General features: G+C 44.6%; 1 protein-coding gene across 1 annotated transcript in view; it reads left to right on the top strand.

Moving 5' to 3' along the window:
* The window catches only part of wdr17 (WD repeat domain 17), a 144,205-nt gene that overhangs the window by 125,298 nt on the left and 3,618 nt on the right, over positions 1 to 15,289 (top strand). Inside the window, exons 25-26 of the mRNA XM_069940891.1 lie at positions 6,650 to 6,751; positions 13,072 to 13,170. Of these exons, the coding sequence (XP_069796992.1) occupies positions 6,650 to 6,751; positions 13,072 to 13,170 (201 nt within the window). The remainder of the gene's footprint in view (positions 1 to 6,649; positions 6,752 to 13,071; positions 13,171 to 15,289) is intronic.

The raw sequence follows: 15,289 nt of genomic DNA, 5'->3' as shown, positions 1-15,289 counted from the left end.
AGGAGATGGCTGGCCGTATAATGTTTCGCCTGAGATAAAGGAAACAGAAAGGAACTCGATGATGACCTGAAAGAAAGAGGTTATCATCTGGAAAACCCTGATGAAGCAAATTTCTTCAGCAAGACACTGAAGTGGCTGATTGGAAGGAATCAGTTTGTGTCCAATGAGTAACAAATCTCTCTCTGATAACCGACAGGAAACCTTCCTGAGTGGTAACCATTTACCTTTCAAGCACCAAAACCCGGTGAAGATACATATATGTTAAATTCTGTGCACAATATAAGAATTGCCTGATACCGGTGAACTTGGAGGAGTGAGAAGTGAGATTGGACTATGAATTAAAGAACATTTCTGAACTTTACAAACACATTACAAACACGTGCGCTTAAAATTTCTATTGCTGCTGGGTTCTGGGGTCCTCTGGGCACATCACACTATTCTTTCCCCTTCCCAGATGATATCACTGCCCCACATTGCCAACTAATCTCATTCCATACGCACCCCCTCCAATACTCCACCTTGCCCAGCCAATGACATTCATTTCACGTCAATTAGCTTAACATCTATCCTAGAATACAGAACTGTACAGCAGTTCTTTCAACAACAGGTTGAAACAAAGGTCTTTCAGCGCACAATATCAATGCTGACCGTGATTCCAATTTAAACTCATCCCATCTGCCTGTTTTGGAGTCATCAGGTCACACATTTAATCTTTGCTAATGAAAAAACATTCTGGGCTGGTTCCATTTGCCCTCATTTGGTCCATTCTGGGCTGGTTCCATTTGCCCTCATTTGGTCCATTCTGGGCTGGTTCCATTTGCCCTCATTTGGTCCATTCTGGGCTGGTTCCATTTGCCTGCATTTGGTCCATTCTGGGCTGGTTCCATTTGCCCTCATTTGGTCCATTCTGGGCTGGTTCCATTTGCCCTCATTTGGTCCATTCTGGGCTGGTTCCATTTGCCCTCATTTGGTCCATTCTGGGTTGGTTCCATTTTCCTGCATTTGGTCCATTCCCTTTTCACCATTCCTAAACATACATTTTCTATAGTTTTGTTTCTGGCATTTTTTTCCAGATACATATTAACTTCTGATAGAGGTATTTCCCCCCCTCCCCCCTCCCCCCAATCCGCTAAATCTCTCTCCTTCACGTTAAACCCTTGCCCTCTAGTTATTGAAACATCCACTCTGGGAATAAGACTTTTTTTTATGTGCTTTAAATGTTGTTATCATTTCTGCTTCCACCACCTCCCCGCCTCGTGGCCAAGTTTACAGATGATATGAAAGTAGGTAGAGGAGCAAGTAGTGTTGAGGAAACAGAAGGAGGTTGCAGAAGGATTTGGACAGATTAGGAAAATGGGCAGAGAAGTGGCAAATTAAATACAGCCATACCATGACGCGCCCGATTGAGTAACGTCTGATCACAGATACGACCGAGCTCACCAGAAGGGCTTAATAAAAATTGTAAAATTTACACTGGGTCCTACGTTGGAATGCCACTTACTGCTATTGTGAATATTTATTATCTTTCCTTTAATAACTCACTTTCATTCATGAAATATTGTGGTAATTTAATATATACTATTGTTAGTATATCTTATGTATCTCTGGTTTCAGCAAGTTATCATTTTGGTGCATTGTACAACACACATGTGTATATATGTTTTATATGTGTAACTGTTGCCCACATAACAGGCAAACTGGCTCATGGAGTCATGGGCAAGTCCATGGCAGATCTGACTGTGAAAGCTTTGGGTGCGGGGCAAGCCCACAGCTGGGCAGCTGACGTCATTTCCGTCCCGAATGTCGCAGGGGCTGCTGGGAGAAAGTTCTTAAGCGTGCATTTTTTTTTAATCAGCAAAGCATTTGATTCAAATCACTTTCAACTCTGCGTGGTTTTTCACTCACTCCACGACTACGTCGGTGACCTCGACGATCCAAACAGCATTTGGACCCAGCGATGACCAATCCAAGCACACGGAATGCAGTTTCTCTGAAACTGCCAACTTTCTGGACTTTACAGTTGCTGATCAGGTTTGAACAGGCCGAAGCCCAATTCCAGGTCAGGACAATCATCTCAGATGCCACAAAGTACTACTAGTGGTCAGTTCACTCGACCAGGAAACAGCAGGTCACATCATCAACTTCCCACACCAGTCACTGCCTGTGAACAGGTATGAAGCAATCAGGGTGCTCCTGATCCATACTTTGGCTTCTCCCGCTGTGAGCACACAGCACGGTTGCTCCACATGGACACCCGAGGCGACTGCGTGCCATCAGCCTTACTGAACGAGATGCTGGTACTAGCAGACGGCCATGAACCATGTTTACTGTTCAAACGAGTCTTTCTTGAGCAGATGCCAGAAGATATCCACCTCCTTATCACTGACGACGATTTCAGTGACCCACACAAAGTAGCGGGCCGCGCAGATATCCTGGGGCACACCAAGCTGCCTGGTGGGGCTTCCATTTACCAAGTTGCTGCGTCGCGCCCTAAGGCCCGGGTCTTCCCCAGACCACCAACGAAGCCAGTGATGCCCGCAGCAGGGAGCGATCCCAGTTCAGACCATTGGGGTTCAGGAGTCCTCCTTTGCAACCTGCCCTGTTCTTTTCTGGGAAGCGCCAGGCCCAGACGTTGCTAATGGCTTCAGCGGCTGGCCACCATGATAGCCTCCTTTACACATGGGACCAATACACTGGGTGAAAGTTCTTCATAGACACAGGAATGGAGGTTAGTGTTTTACCTCCTCCCCCCACCCTTGAGCTACAACACCCATGCAGGGAAGTCAGGACTGGTGCTCACCACTGCCAACAGCAGTATTTTCACATACGGCACGTGAACCATCCCACTACAGTTCAGTTCTGGCCATTTCACCTGGTCATTTACACTGGCAGTAGTAGAATGCCAAGACCTTCCAGACTTTCTCGTTCAGCGAAGTCAAGTTACCGGCCTCACACCTGGACTCTGTGACTTTGTCAGGCAACAAATTTTCCAAAGTACTAGTGGAGTTCCTGACCATTATTATGGTGCAGTTCTCCACAGACACCCCTAAGCATGATGTACAGCACCACAATTCCATTCAAGGATCACCATTACACGCCTGGGCACGCAGGCTCCCACCCAACAAACTCCACCTCACCAAGGAGGAGTTCAGGAAAATGGAGGAGATGGGGAATGTCTGGCGGTCAGGCAGCTCATGGGCTTCTCTGCTGCACATGGTGCCCAAACCGGCTGGAGGATGGTGGCCATGCGGTGACTTCAGAAAGCTCAACGACATCACCATGTCCAACCGCTACCCAGTGTCCCACATTTAGGACTTTATGGCCAAGGTCGATCTGATCTGCAGGTATCACCAGATACCCATCCACCCTAGCGATGTCACCAAGACAGCCCTCATCACCCCATTCACCCTATTCAAGTTCCTGCGGATGCCTTTTGGACTCAAGAACATTACAGCAACTCATGGACTTGGTGGGGCACAGCTTGGATTTCATCTTCATCTACTGAGATGATATTCCAATTGCCAGCCACTCACACCAAGATCATTTGACACCCCTGCGCCAACTCTGCCACCGCCTGAGTGCATACGGCCTGGCCAGTTCAGGCTGTCAGCCATTGATTCCCTTGGGCACTGCTTCGACCTGCATGGAGCGGTTCCCTTACTGGTGGAAGTCAAGGCCATACACCAGTTTGCCAGGCCCAGTACCATCAAGGGCCTACAGGAGTTCATAGGCATGATCAACTCTTACCACCGATTCCTACCATCAGTGGCCCTAATCATGTAACCCTTGTTCGGCCTGCTGTCCGGCAAAGCCAAGGAAATCACCTGGGACACGGAGTCAGCAGCAACTTTTGAGCAGGCCAAGGATGCCCCTGCAAATGCCACCCTCCTGGTACACGCATGGGTGGATGTGTCCACAGCCCTCACGGTTGACACTTCCAACTCAGTACTCGGCGATATGCTGGAACAACTAATCAAGGGTCAGTGGAAACCACTCACATTCTTCAGCCGACACTTGAGGTCCCTGGAGCTGAAATGCAGCACTTTCGACAGAGAGCTGCTAGCCCTCTACCTTGTCATCTGGCAGTTACGTTATTTCTTGGAGGGGTGGGAGTCCACGGTCTTCACGGACCACATATCTCTCACCTTCGCGTTTGCCAAAGTGTTGGATCCATGGTTGGCATGGCAGCAACACCACCTGTCATACATATTATACAACTATGCGCGCACACGCATGCACACAGGCACACACACTCACACATGCACACAGGTACACCCAATGGCACATGCACACAAGTACACAAATCCATGCACGCACACCAGTACTCACACAGATGCATGCACACAGGTACACGTGCATACACACACGCACACATAAGCAATCCTCATCTAAAATGATCGACTTCTGCCCAAATCAATTTGATTTGCATCCCCACTTCCAGAACCTGTAACCCAGAAGCAAGTCTATGCATGGCTGTCTTTCTTCTTTGGCTTGGCTTCGCGGACGAAGATTTATGGAGGGGGTAAAAGTCCACGTCAGCTGCAGGCTCGTTTGTGGCTGACAAGTCCGATGCGGGACAGGCAGACACAGTTGCAGCGGCTGCAGGGGAAAATTGGTTGGTTGGGGTTGGGTGTTGGGTTTTTCCTCCTTTGCCTTTTGTCAGTGAGGTGTGCTCTGCGGTCTTCTTCAACGGAGGTTGCTGCCCGCCAAACTGTGAGGCGCCAAGATGCACGGTTTGAGGTGATATCAGCCCACTGGCAGGCACCAAGAGATTTCTTTAGGCAGTCCTTGTACCTTTTCTTTGGTGCACCTCTGTACATAGTTGTAAAATATACAGTCATGCATTTTGATAGATAAAATAAATTGGCATACTATTTTTTAAATGGGTAGAAAATTGTAAATTCCTAGATTCAAAGGGACCGGAGAATCCTTGTGTATAACCTGAAGATCAATTTACAGGGTGAAGAAGGGAAACACAATGTTGCCATTCATTTCAAGAGGTGGAATCTGATTTTAAAGCTTTATAAGGCACTGGTGAGACCTCACTTGGAGTATTATGAGCAGTTTGGGCTCCTTGTTGAAGAAAAGAGGATCTGATTTTTAGAGGGTCCAAAGGAGGTTCACAAGGATGATTCTGAGAATGAAAGGATTATCATATGAGAGTGTTTGACAGTTCTTGGCCTGTACTTGTTGGAATTTGGAGAACGAGGGAGGATCTTGTTGAAACATTTCAAATATTGAAAGGCATGGACAGAGTAGATGTAGAAAGGTTGATGGGAGAGTCTAGGACAAGAGGGGACAACTTCAGGATTGAAGGGCTTCGAACAGAGAAGCAGAGGAATTTCCTTTGGCTAGTTGGATGAATCTGTGGAATTTGTTGCCATAGGTAGTTGTGGAGACCAAGTCATTGGGTGTATTTAAGGCATCAAAGGTTATGGGGAGAAAACCGGGCAGTGGACTGAGTGGGAAAATGGATCAGCTCATGATTAAATGGAGTGGTAGACTCAATGGGCTGAATAGCTTATTTCTGCTCCTATTTCTTGTGGTCTTATGGACATATATATATATATATACTTATCTATCACTACTGATTCCAGACCTCCACTCAGAATAACACCCCCTCCATTACCACCACCTTCTATCTTCTATACCCACGCCAATTTTTCATACAAGCTCTCGCATTGTCATGGAGTCTTAATCTTCTGGATCAGCTGACCACAAGGGACCTTTTTGGGTGCTTTACTGAAGTCCATCCTGAGGCACTTCCCTTATCTTCCTTTGGCTGCAGAAAAATATCCATCACTTTTGTACGACATGATGTTTTCTACACAAATCCATCCTGTCTGTTGGGTGAAAGTGAAATTGAGTAATTTACAGAAACTCTTTTATTACTGCAATGTTTAAGAAAAACCTGGATGAATACATGGATAGGGTGGCTTTCGATGGACATGGGCCAAATGGAGGCAGGAGGGGCGAGTGAGGGTGAGGCACTTTGGTTTGGCAATTTGGACTGAAGAGCCTGTGCCTCAGCAACATCTGCTGTCATTGCCAAACCAATGGGTGTTCTGATTTTCAGAAGATATTTAACAAGGTGTAACATCAGTAGATATGATAGATACAACAGTAGTTATAATTTCAAAAACTGAAAAACTGAAAGCATCTCGTAGAGGAGGTAACATATTGGCTTGGATTGGAAGATTAGCTGACTTACGGAGCACAGAGAGTAAACTCATGAGACTGTCTTCAGTCAGTACCAGTAGTGTATCTTAGGGGGAAGTAATGAGTTCTCACACGATGCTGGATTAGTGTTGGCATGGACCTGATGAATTGAATAGCCTCCAAACCTGTAAGAACCCTCCATAAAATTGTCTCTTGTGTTTATTTGCTCTGAGGAGAATAAGCCCAATGTTTCCAGTTCGATCCTATGGCCAAGGCCCTTCATCCCTGAGACCATTCCAATGTAGATTCTCAGGTCTCATATGGCCTCCCTTTGCAATTGTCTTTCTTTCATCCAGACGATTGTAGGGTATATTTAGGTCAATAAATAAAAACACACAACACATTTCTCAAAAAGAAATATCTCAATTCTAAAGTCCAAATTCTATGTTAATTTTATGTGTCATCTGACTGAATTCTTTGTGTTTTACAGGGCTCGCAATGAGTTGCTTATATTCTGTGGCCACATCGCTGCACTGCTGGCAATTAGAAGGCAATATAACAGTATTGTACCTGCACTTTATGAGTATACCAGGTGAGGGCAGTATAAATTGAAGTTTCTCTGCAAATTTAAATATGAATGTAGATATACAGGCCCTTTCGGCCTATGAGCCCATGCTGCTCAATTCAACCTAATTAACCTACACCTCGATAAGTTTTGAACAGTGGGAGGAAACCAGAGTACCCGGAGGAAACCCACACAGGCGCAGGGAGAACGTACAAACTCCTTACACACAGCATCAGATTTGAACCCCGGATGCTGGCACTGTAACAGCGTTGCGCAAACCACAATGGTAGCCGTGCCGTCTGAACAATAATTGAAATGCCAACACTGGTGATCCTACCCTACAGTTGTAGGTCCCAAAAATTTGAGACCCCAATACAATTTGCTCTCATGGTATTTGAGTGGAAAAAAGTAGTAAATAAATCAAAGCAAAATGTATTTTTTTGATGTTATGCACTAAAAAATTTGTTATGAACTAACGAAGGTAACAGCAATGGAAAATTCACCAGACAATGGTAAATACAAAATAATAGTTCTTTATTCAACTAGTAATAACATAACATGGACATGACGTGGACATTACCCCTCCGTAAATCTTCGTCCGTGAAGCCAAGCCAAAGAAGAATAACAACATTTCTTACTTATCTCTAAACTTAACCCCACTATGCAGAAATGTAAAATGTGTGTGTGTGTGTGTGTGTGTGTGTGTGTGTGTGTGTGTGTGTGTGTGTGTGTGTGTGTGTGTGTGTGTGTGTGTGTGTGTGTGTGTGGCTAAATCCAAATTATTACAGTTTAGGCATAATTCTGAAAAGTTCATTTTAAATTTCAGCATCAAGCATCTTATGTTGAGCTTGGAGATTTTTAAATTGCAGTTCAGAAGTAATTATCAAGTATTTTGAAGCATCATGTCTTCAGACCTCTTTAAAACTCAAAACTTTATTTTGTCGAGCCATTTTCAGAGCAACATTTCTTCATACGAGTGATTTCACAAACTCCCTCTTTTCTTGCCTAAGAGTTATGGAGTCTGTTTTCCATGATCATTTCTTTCTTATCAAGAGTGACCTTTTTCCATGGACACACAAGGCTGCCTTCTTTTCTTAAAGGAGGTCGGAGTGGCTATTTCTTTTATAATAACACTTGTGTGATCCTCCTTTTATTAAGGAGAGCACATGCAGCCTTTTTTCTTTTAAAACTGTTTTTTCAATCCTATCAATGCAGGATGGCTTTCTCTTCAACTGACCCTCTTTGTTTCTGATTTGATAATATATTTCTTGCAAATCTCTCGTCACATGGTATGACATCATAGCAGCCATTGAAGTTTTTCTGAACTTTTTTAACATCTTCATGCCAAAAAGCATTTTTTAATCTGACTTCCCAAACCTGAAATCAAAATAATTGTCTTGGTTTGATGTTTTTCTCCTCCAAGAGCTGTGTGAAGTTAGTCAGCAAAATGGCTTCTTGAGTAAACAGTCGATTGTTCTCTACTCAAGAACCATCATAAAACTGTTTTCATCTCTTTGCTTCAACTGTAGTCACAGCAGCCTTTTGTCTCTGAGATGATGTCAGTTTCCATCTTCAAAGATCACTCTGTGTTTTTAAAATGCAAATGTGGTGTCTTTGTATCCCTGGGAGGTTCCACTGCAACCCTTCCACTGGCTTTGGAGGTAGTGCAGAGGAGCTTCACCAGGTCAATTCTGGAAATGAGTGGGTTTACATTGAAGTTGACTGGGAATATGCTCTTTGGACATCAGAATGATGCAGGGGGATTTTTTAAATAGATAGATAGAAGGCGATGGAGGACCATCGCCTTCCCAAGATCGTGTTATATGGCGAGCTCTCCACTGGCCACCGTGACAGAGGTGCACCAACGAAAAGGTACAAGGACTGCCTAAAGAAATCTCTTGGTGCCTGCCACATTGACCACCGCCAGTGGGCTGATAACGCCTCAAACCGTGCATCTTGGCGCCTCACAGTTTGGCGGGCAGCAACCTCCTTTGAAGAAGACCGCAGAGCCCACCTCACTGACAAAAGGCAAAGGAGGAAAAACCCAACACCCAACCCCAACCAACCAATTTTCCCTTGCAACCGCTGCAATCGTGTCTGCCTGTCCCGCATCGGACTTGTCAGCCACAAACGAGCCTGCAGCTGACGTGGACTTTTTACCCCCTCCATAAATCTTCGTCCGCGAAGCCAAGCCAAAGAAGAGATAGAAGTAGGGAAGTTGTTTCCACAGGATCCTGGAACTAGAAGACATAGCCTCAGGGTTCAGGAAATTGTTTTAGATGGAGATCAGGAGGAATTGAGTGGCATGGTGAGCATAGCGGTTAACACAATGCTATTGCAGTGCCATAAACCTGGGTTCAAACCCAGCACTATCTATAAGGAGTTTGTATGTTCTCCCTGTGATGAGCCTGGGTTTTCTATGGATGCACTGATTTCCTCCTACCCTTCAAAAATGTAGGTTAATTGGATGGCAAGGACTTCCATGGGCCTGAAGGGCCTTCTGTGTCATTAAAATTAGGAAACTTCCACTCCCAGAGCGTAGTGAATCTGTGAAATGCCCTACGCAGTGAAGCAGTAGAGGCAGCCCCATTAAATATATTTAAGATGGATATAGATTTTTGATGAATAGAGGAATCAAGGGTTCTGGGGAATGGGTGGGTGAAGTGAAGCTGAGTCCATGGACAGATCACCCATGATCATTGAATGGCAGAGCAAGTTCAAAGGCCAGATTAACCGCTCTGTGCTTATTTCTTATGTTATTCCATCAAGCAGAAGCACGAATTTGAAAACACACACTTACCAGATCCAAGACAACTTCATCTCCACTAAACAGACCTCTGAACAGTAAAATGATGATGTCCGTGCACTGTTTTAACTGAACCTTTTTTACTTAAGTATGGGTTGACTTGCCTGGATAGCACACAAAACAACATTTTTTTAACTTTCAGTTGTCACACAAGGAAAAATGATTCAATTCAATTCAACAAGGCAGGTTGATGGGTTAATTTTAAATTGTCCTAGTGTGTAAATGTGTGTTGGATCTTGTGAGAGTTGACAGGTGGCATAAAAAAAAGTATGACTGTAGGATCGATGTGAGTAGGTGCCTAATGGTTGACCTGGACTTTCTGGGTTGAATAGCTTGTTTCCGTGCTGTCTGTCTCTGCAACAACAATATTCTGCCGAAACATAGCAAATAATCATTCATCTTGCCCTACTTATTTGACTTTGTCAGATGACATTCTAATGTTAAAGACCAATTTATATTCCAAGTGAAAATTTTGAAGCAGCCATGAGGAAGGAAAGGGCTAACAGCTAGTGATAGTGTAGTAAGCAGGGCAAGGCAATTCAAAAAGGACCAATTAGCACGATGACCAAATGTAGGCATTTATTTGAACCAATCAACAAGCAGGTCTGATAAGAGACAATCAATCTTGTGCAGCAATGGAATTTGTACTTAGTAGCAATTGCATTGGGGAAGAATTTATTGTGTGAACTTTTGACTTGGCCAAATGTGTGAGCAATAGAGGGCATCTTTGTGAGGCTTTGTGCAGATAACTCACAATTCTGCAGAATAAAGGAAGTTTGACCAGACGAAAGTTTTGGTTACGTCATTTCGTAGAGTCCACCGAACTAACTGGAATCCACAGCCACAGTTCCATTTGTACTTGCAAAATATCTCAAGGCACTTCAAAGGTGATATGTTTCAAAAGCATCTTCACAGAGAACAGGGAGCTGGAGATGCTGGAGAGGCAGTTCAAGAGCTCAGGTCCCAGAGGCTGAAGATGCAGCACTAGTGGTGGGGTGTTTGATGGGGGGGACATTGTGGACCTGCAAACACAGGTGCAATTGCTGAGTGGGGCTAAGTCGTATAGATATACAGCAGATAAACACTTCATACAGATAATGTAAAGGTTGGGATGTCATTCATCAAACATCAAAGCTCACACACAAAATCCTTGTTCCACTTTTAGTTTGTCCTCTGCTGGTCCATGATGGGAGTAGTTCATGTAGTAGATATGGGGGATAAAGGAGTGTGTCTCCATCAATATAAACAAGCACAAGATCAAATTAGCACAGTAGTTAGCGCAATACAACAGGTTATTCAGAAAGTAAATGGAATGTTGGCCTTCATTGCTAGAGGAATTGAAATCAAGAGCAGGGAGGTCATACTGCAACTGTACAAGGTACTGATGAAGCTGCATCTGGAGTATTGTGTGCAGTTCTGGTCTCCATACTTGAGGAAAGATATACTGGCCTTGGAGGCAGTCCAGAGGACGTTCACCAGGTTGATCCCAGAGATGAGGGCGTTGACCTCTGAGGAAAGACTAAATCGTCTGGGATTATACTCCCTCGAATTCAAAAGAATGAGAGGAGATCTTATGGAAACAGATAAAATTATGAAAGGGATAGATAGGATAGAGGCCAGAAATTGTTTTCATGGTAGGTGAGACCAGAACTAAGGGACACAGCCTTAAGGTTCAGGAGAGATTTAAGACAGAAATGAAGAAAACTGTTTTTCCCAGAGAGTAGTGAATCTGTGGAATTTTCTGCCCAGGGAAGTGGTTGAGGCAACTTCATTAAACATATTTAAGGTTCAGTTAGATAGATTTTTACATATAAAAAGGAATTAAGGGATATGGGGATAAAGCAGGTGGGTGGAGTTGAGTCAATGATCAGATCAGCCATGATCTTATTGAATGTCGGAGCAGGCTCAATGCCCTTCTCCTGCTCCTTATTCTTATGTTCTTATGTTACAGCACCAATGACTAGGGTTCAAATCTGCTGCTGGTCTGTAAGGAGTTTGTACGTTCTCCCCGTGTCCATGTGGGTTTCCTGCCGGTGCTCTGGTTTCCACCTATGTTCCAAAGACTTATGGTGTTAGTAGGTTAATATGTCACATGGGTGTATTTGGGCGACATAGGCCAGAAGAAACTCTCACCGTGCTGTATCTCCAAATTAAATTAATTGAATAGCAGAACAACCCTGAAGGACTGAATGGGCAACATCATTCCTCTGCAGAATGCTCAGTGCTACTTTCTCAGAAAATGTAAGTTCTGTTGGCTTTGTTCTCCCAGAAAAAAAAACTGCCTAAAGCATGGAGATGAAGCATTAGCATATTACAGTCAAGATAGTGAATGCCGCACAGTTTGTAGCTTGGTTCTCAAGATGGTTTCCTAAGCTGGCAGCTCAATTAAAGTTAAAAGGTTTGTCCTCAGTTGGGACAGTTGTTGCCCACACCCTGTTCCAGGGGCCCAGGGCTGCTGGAGGAGATCATCCCAGCTCCGGCTGCTCCCTCCCCCCGCCACTTGCCCTGGCACCGCTGCCCCCTGGACCAGACTCGCCTCCTGCTGGGTTCCCAGCCACCACCACTGGGTACGGGTGGTGTGGCAGACTGGGCTGGTACTTCTCGCAGCTCCGGACCCAAGGCAGGCTGCGAGTGCGCGGGCCTGCAGCACGGCTGGTGCACATGCACTGAGTGAGCCCTCGGTGAAATAAGGGGTTGTCTATCCCAAAATGTGAAGACAGACTGAGCAGACAAGACCAATGGAAAGTCCAACGGTCAAAAAGGCAGTCTCTGTAAGCAGCGTGGAAAGCGAAAAAGCATGACAAGACACAGAAGGCGTCTTGGTCATCCACTGCAGCTTGTTACATCTCCAGCTGTCTCGACTTTTGTCCTGCCACTGGATCCAGATGAGAATTGGAAAGAGAGAGTGAGGCTGACACTGCGCTATTCTCCCTCACTTTAATACAAATCAAGTGTTAGTCTCAATACCATTATTATCATTATCCTCAGATGGGAATGTCAGGAAATTTTACAGTAAAACCATTGGTATCTGGCACCAATTGGGATTGGTAGATGCTAGATAAGTGAATTTTCTGGCTGTTTGAGATTACGGATTGTGTGATTGGCAAACAGCAAGGCATGCCAATTTTAAGCTTCCTTTTTTTTAACATTTAGACATACAGCACGGTAACAGGGCATGAGTCCATGCCACCCAATTTACACCCAATTAACCTACCACCCCAGTACATTTTGAATGATGGAGTGAGACTGGAACCCCCGGGGAAAACCCATGCAGTCACAGGGAGAACGTACAAACTCCTTACAGTTAGCGTGGGATTCAAACCCCGTTCTGATCAGTGGCACAGTAAAGGAGTTGTGCACCAAACATACCGCCCCTTACTTATTTAATTTCTACGATTTTTTTTGCTTGTTCCTTGAGGCTGCAGGTTATTTGAATTCTGGGTAACAGGGTTTTTACTGTATCCCATTGAAGTTGAGCTCACAGGTTAGAAGTACACTTGACCATCAATTGTGTCTCAAAGATCTATCCTCTTTGTTGCAGCCAACTCTTGAAGCGCAGAGAGGTGACAGTCCCGACCAAGATCGAGGATTTATCAGCGGAGCTGGATGGTTGGAGAGCATGTACACAGTCAACCAACAAGTAAGTCCATGTCGCAATACACAAACGTACTGGAGAAACTCAACATGTCACACAACATCCATAAGAAGTAAAGGGTAACCAAAGTTTCAGGCCTGGGCTTGAAACAAATAAACAAACAGACATTTGAGTAAAGTCTTAATTGTTTAATTTAATTATGTTAATGATTCCTTAACCAATCCTAACCTCTGAATCAACAGCGCTTGCTTAACTGGAGAGGCTGGTAAAGTTCACTTAGGCTAAGTGAAATATAACTTCAGTGGTACACGGCAATAACTGAAACTGACTCCTTTAAATGGGCTGCTTTGGCCTTGAGGGAGTTGAGCTTATTGTGAGTTGTTGGCAAGTTTAGAGCATTCCATCCTTCTCCGGTTTAGTGCCTTGCAGCTGATGGGATGGGGTTGGGGTAGTTGGCAGGGTTCCCAGCCTCTGATAAAACAAAGCTATACATGTTGTGGAGTCATGGTGTTCCTCAGCAGGGAAGCAGGTCCTTCAGCCCATCCTTCAAGTCTTTCAGCCCACCCAGCTAGTCTGCATTTAGCCTATACACCCCTTAACCTTTCCTGTTCGTATCCTTGATGACCTTATGGTCTTGGTGAAGGATTAACGCTCGAAACATTGAAAATTTATTTTCTCCGACTTCAACCAGAAAATCTGCAGGTGCAGGATCAAGTGCAATACACAAAAGGGTGGGAGAAACTCAGCAGGCCTCACAGCATCCATAGGAAGTTAAAGGCAGTCAAAGTTTCAGGCCTTGCCTCGACCACTTTCTCTGGCAGCTCATTCCATATACCCACCACTCACTGCCCCTCAGATCCCTTTTAAATCTTTTCTCTCTCACCTTAAATCTGTGTGCTCCAGTTTTAGACTCCCCTACACTGGGAAAAGGCTGACCATTCACCTTATCTATGCCCCTCATGACCTTGTAAACTCTGCAAATTATTTGCAAACTCAACAGAGCTAGTCATCGCAGCTTCTGGTTAACATAAAGTTGTACAGTACCTTCTGTATACAGTGATAGAAACCTCAGTTATATTTTATTTCTTACTTCAGATTTATTGTCAGAGTACATATATGACGTCAAATACAACCCTAAAATTCCTTTCTGCTGCGGTGCGGCAGAAATGGTAGTCCAAAAAAAATAAATAGTACACAGCGTCAACATATAAACAAGTAAAAGAACTGTAAACAGATAATGAACGTAAACAAGCTGACTGTGCATGCAGAGAGAACAAAAGAAAATCAATAAAGTGCACACATCGGAGTCCTTAAATGAGTCTCTGATTGAGTTTGACGTCGAGGAGTCTGATGGTGGAGGGGGAGCAGCTGTTCCTGAACCTGGTGGTGGAAGTCTTGTGGCAACAACACTTCTTTCCTGATGGCAGCAGCGAGAACAGAGCCTGTGCTGGGTGATGTGGTCTTTGATGACTGCTGCTGCCCTCCAATGGCAGCGTTCACTGTAGATATATTCAATAATGGAGAGGGTTTTACCTGAGATGTCCTGGGCTGTGCCCACTACCTTTTGGAGGGCTTTACGCTCAGAGGTATTACCGTCTCCATACCAGGCCTTGATGTAGCCTGTCAGCACACTTCCCACCACACATCTATAGAAATTTGCCAGAATTTCTGGTTTCATACCAAGCCTCCGCAAACTCCTGAGGAAGTAGAGGCACTGACTTGCTTTCTTCACAATGCCACTAGTGTGTTGGGTCCAGGAAAGATCTTCCGCGACATTGACTCCCAATAACCTAAATTTGCGCACCCTCTCCACCGCTGAATCCCCCAGTCATCACTGGATTGTATATCTCTGGCTTCCCTTTCCTGAGGTCAACAATCAGCTCCTTAGTTTAGGTTGTTGTTGGTGCACCATTCAGCCAAGTTTTCACTCTCCATCCTGTTCACTGACTCATCCCCTTCCTTTATACAACACACTACCATGGTAGCGTCAGCAATTTTGTAGATGGTGTTATTGTCGTACCGAGCTACACATTCATTGGAGTAAAGTGAGAAGAGCAGTGAGTAGAGTACATCGGGCTGTAAATTTTCTAAGTAATAATGGATTTCAAAAGTGTTAATTCCCCAGAAATTATGAAACACCACAGTGACCCGGAAGCCCAGTCAG

This window comes from Narcine bancroftii, chromosome 1, assembly GCF_036971445.1.
Source record: "Narcine bancroftii isolate sNarBan1 chromosome 1, sNarBan1.hap1, whole genome shotgun sequence".
Lineage (NCBI taxonomy): Eukaryota > Metazoa > Chordata > Chondrichthyes > Torpediniformes > Narcinidae > Narcine > Narcine bancroftii.
Note: the sequence above shows the minus strand (reverse complement) of the source record. Positions and strands in the feature narration are given on the sequence as shown.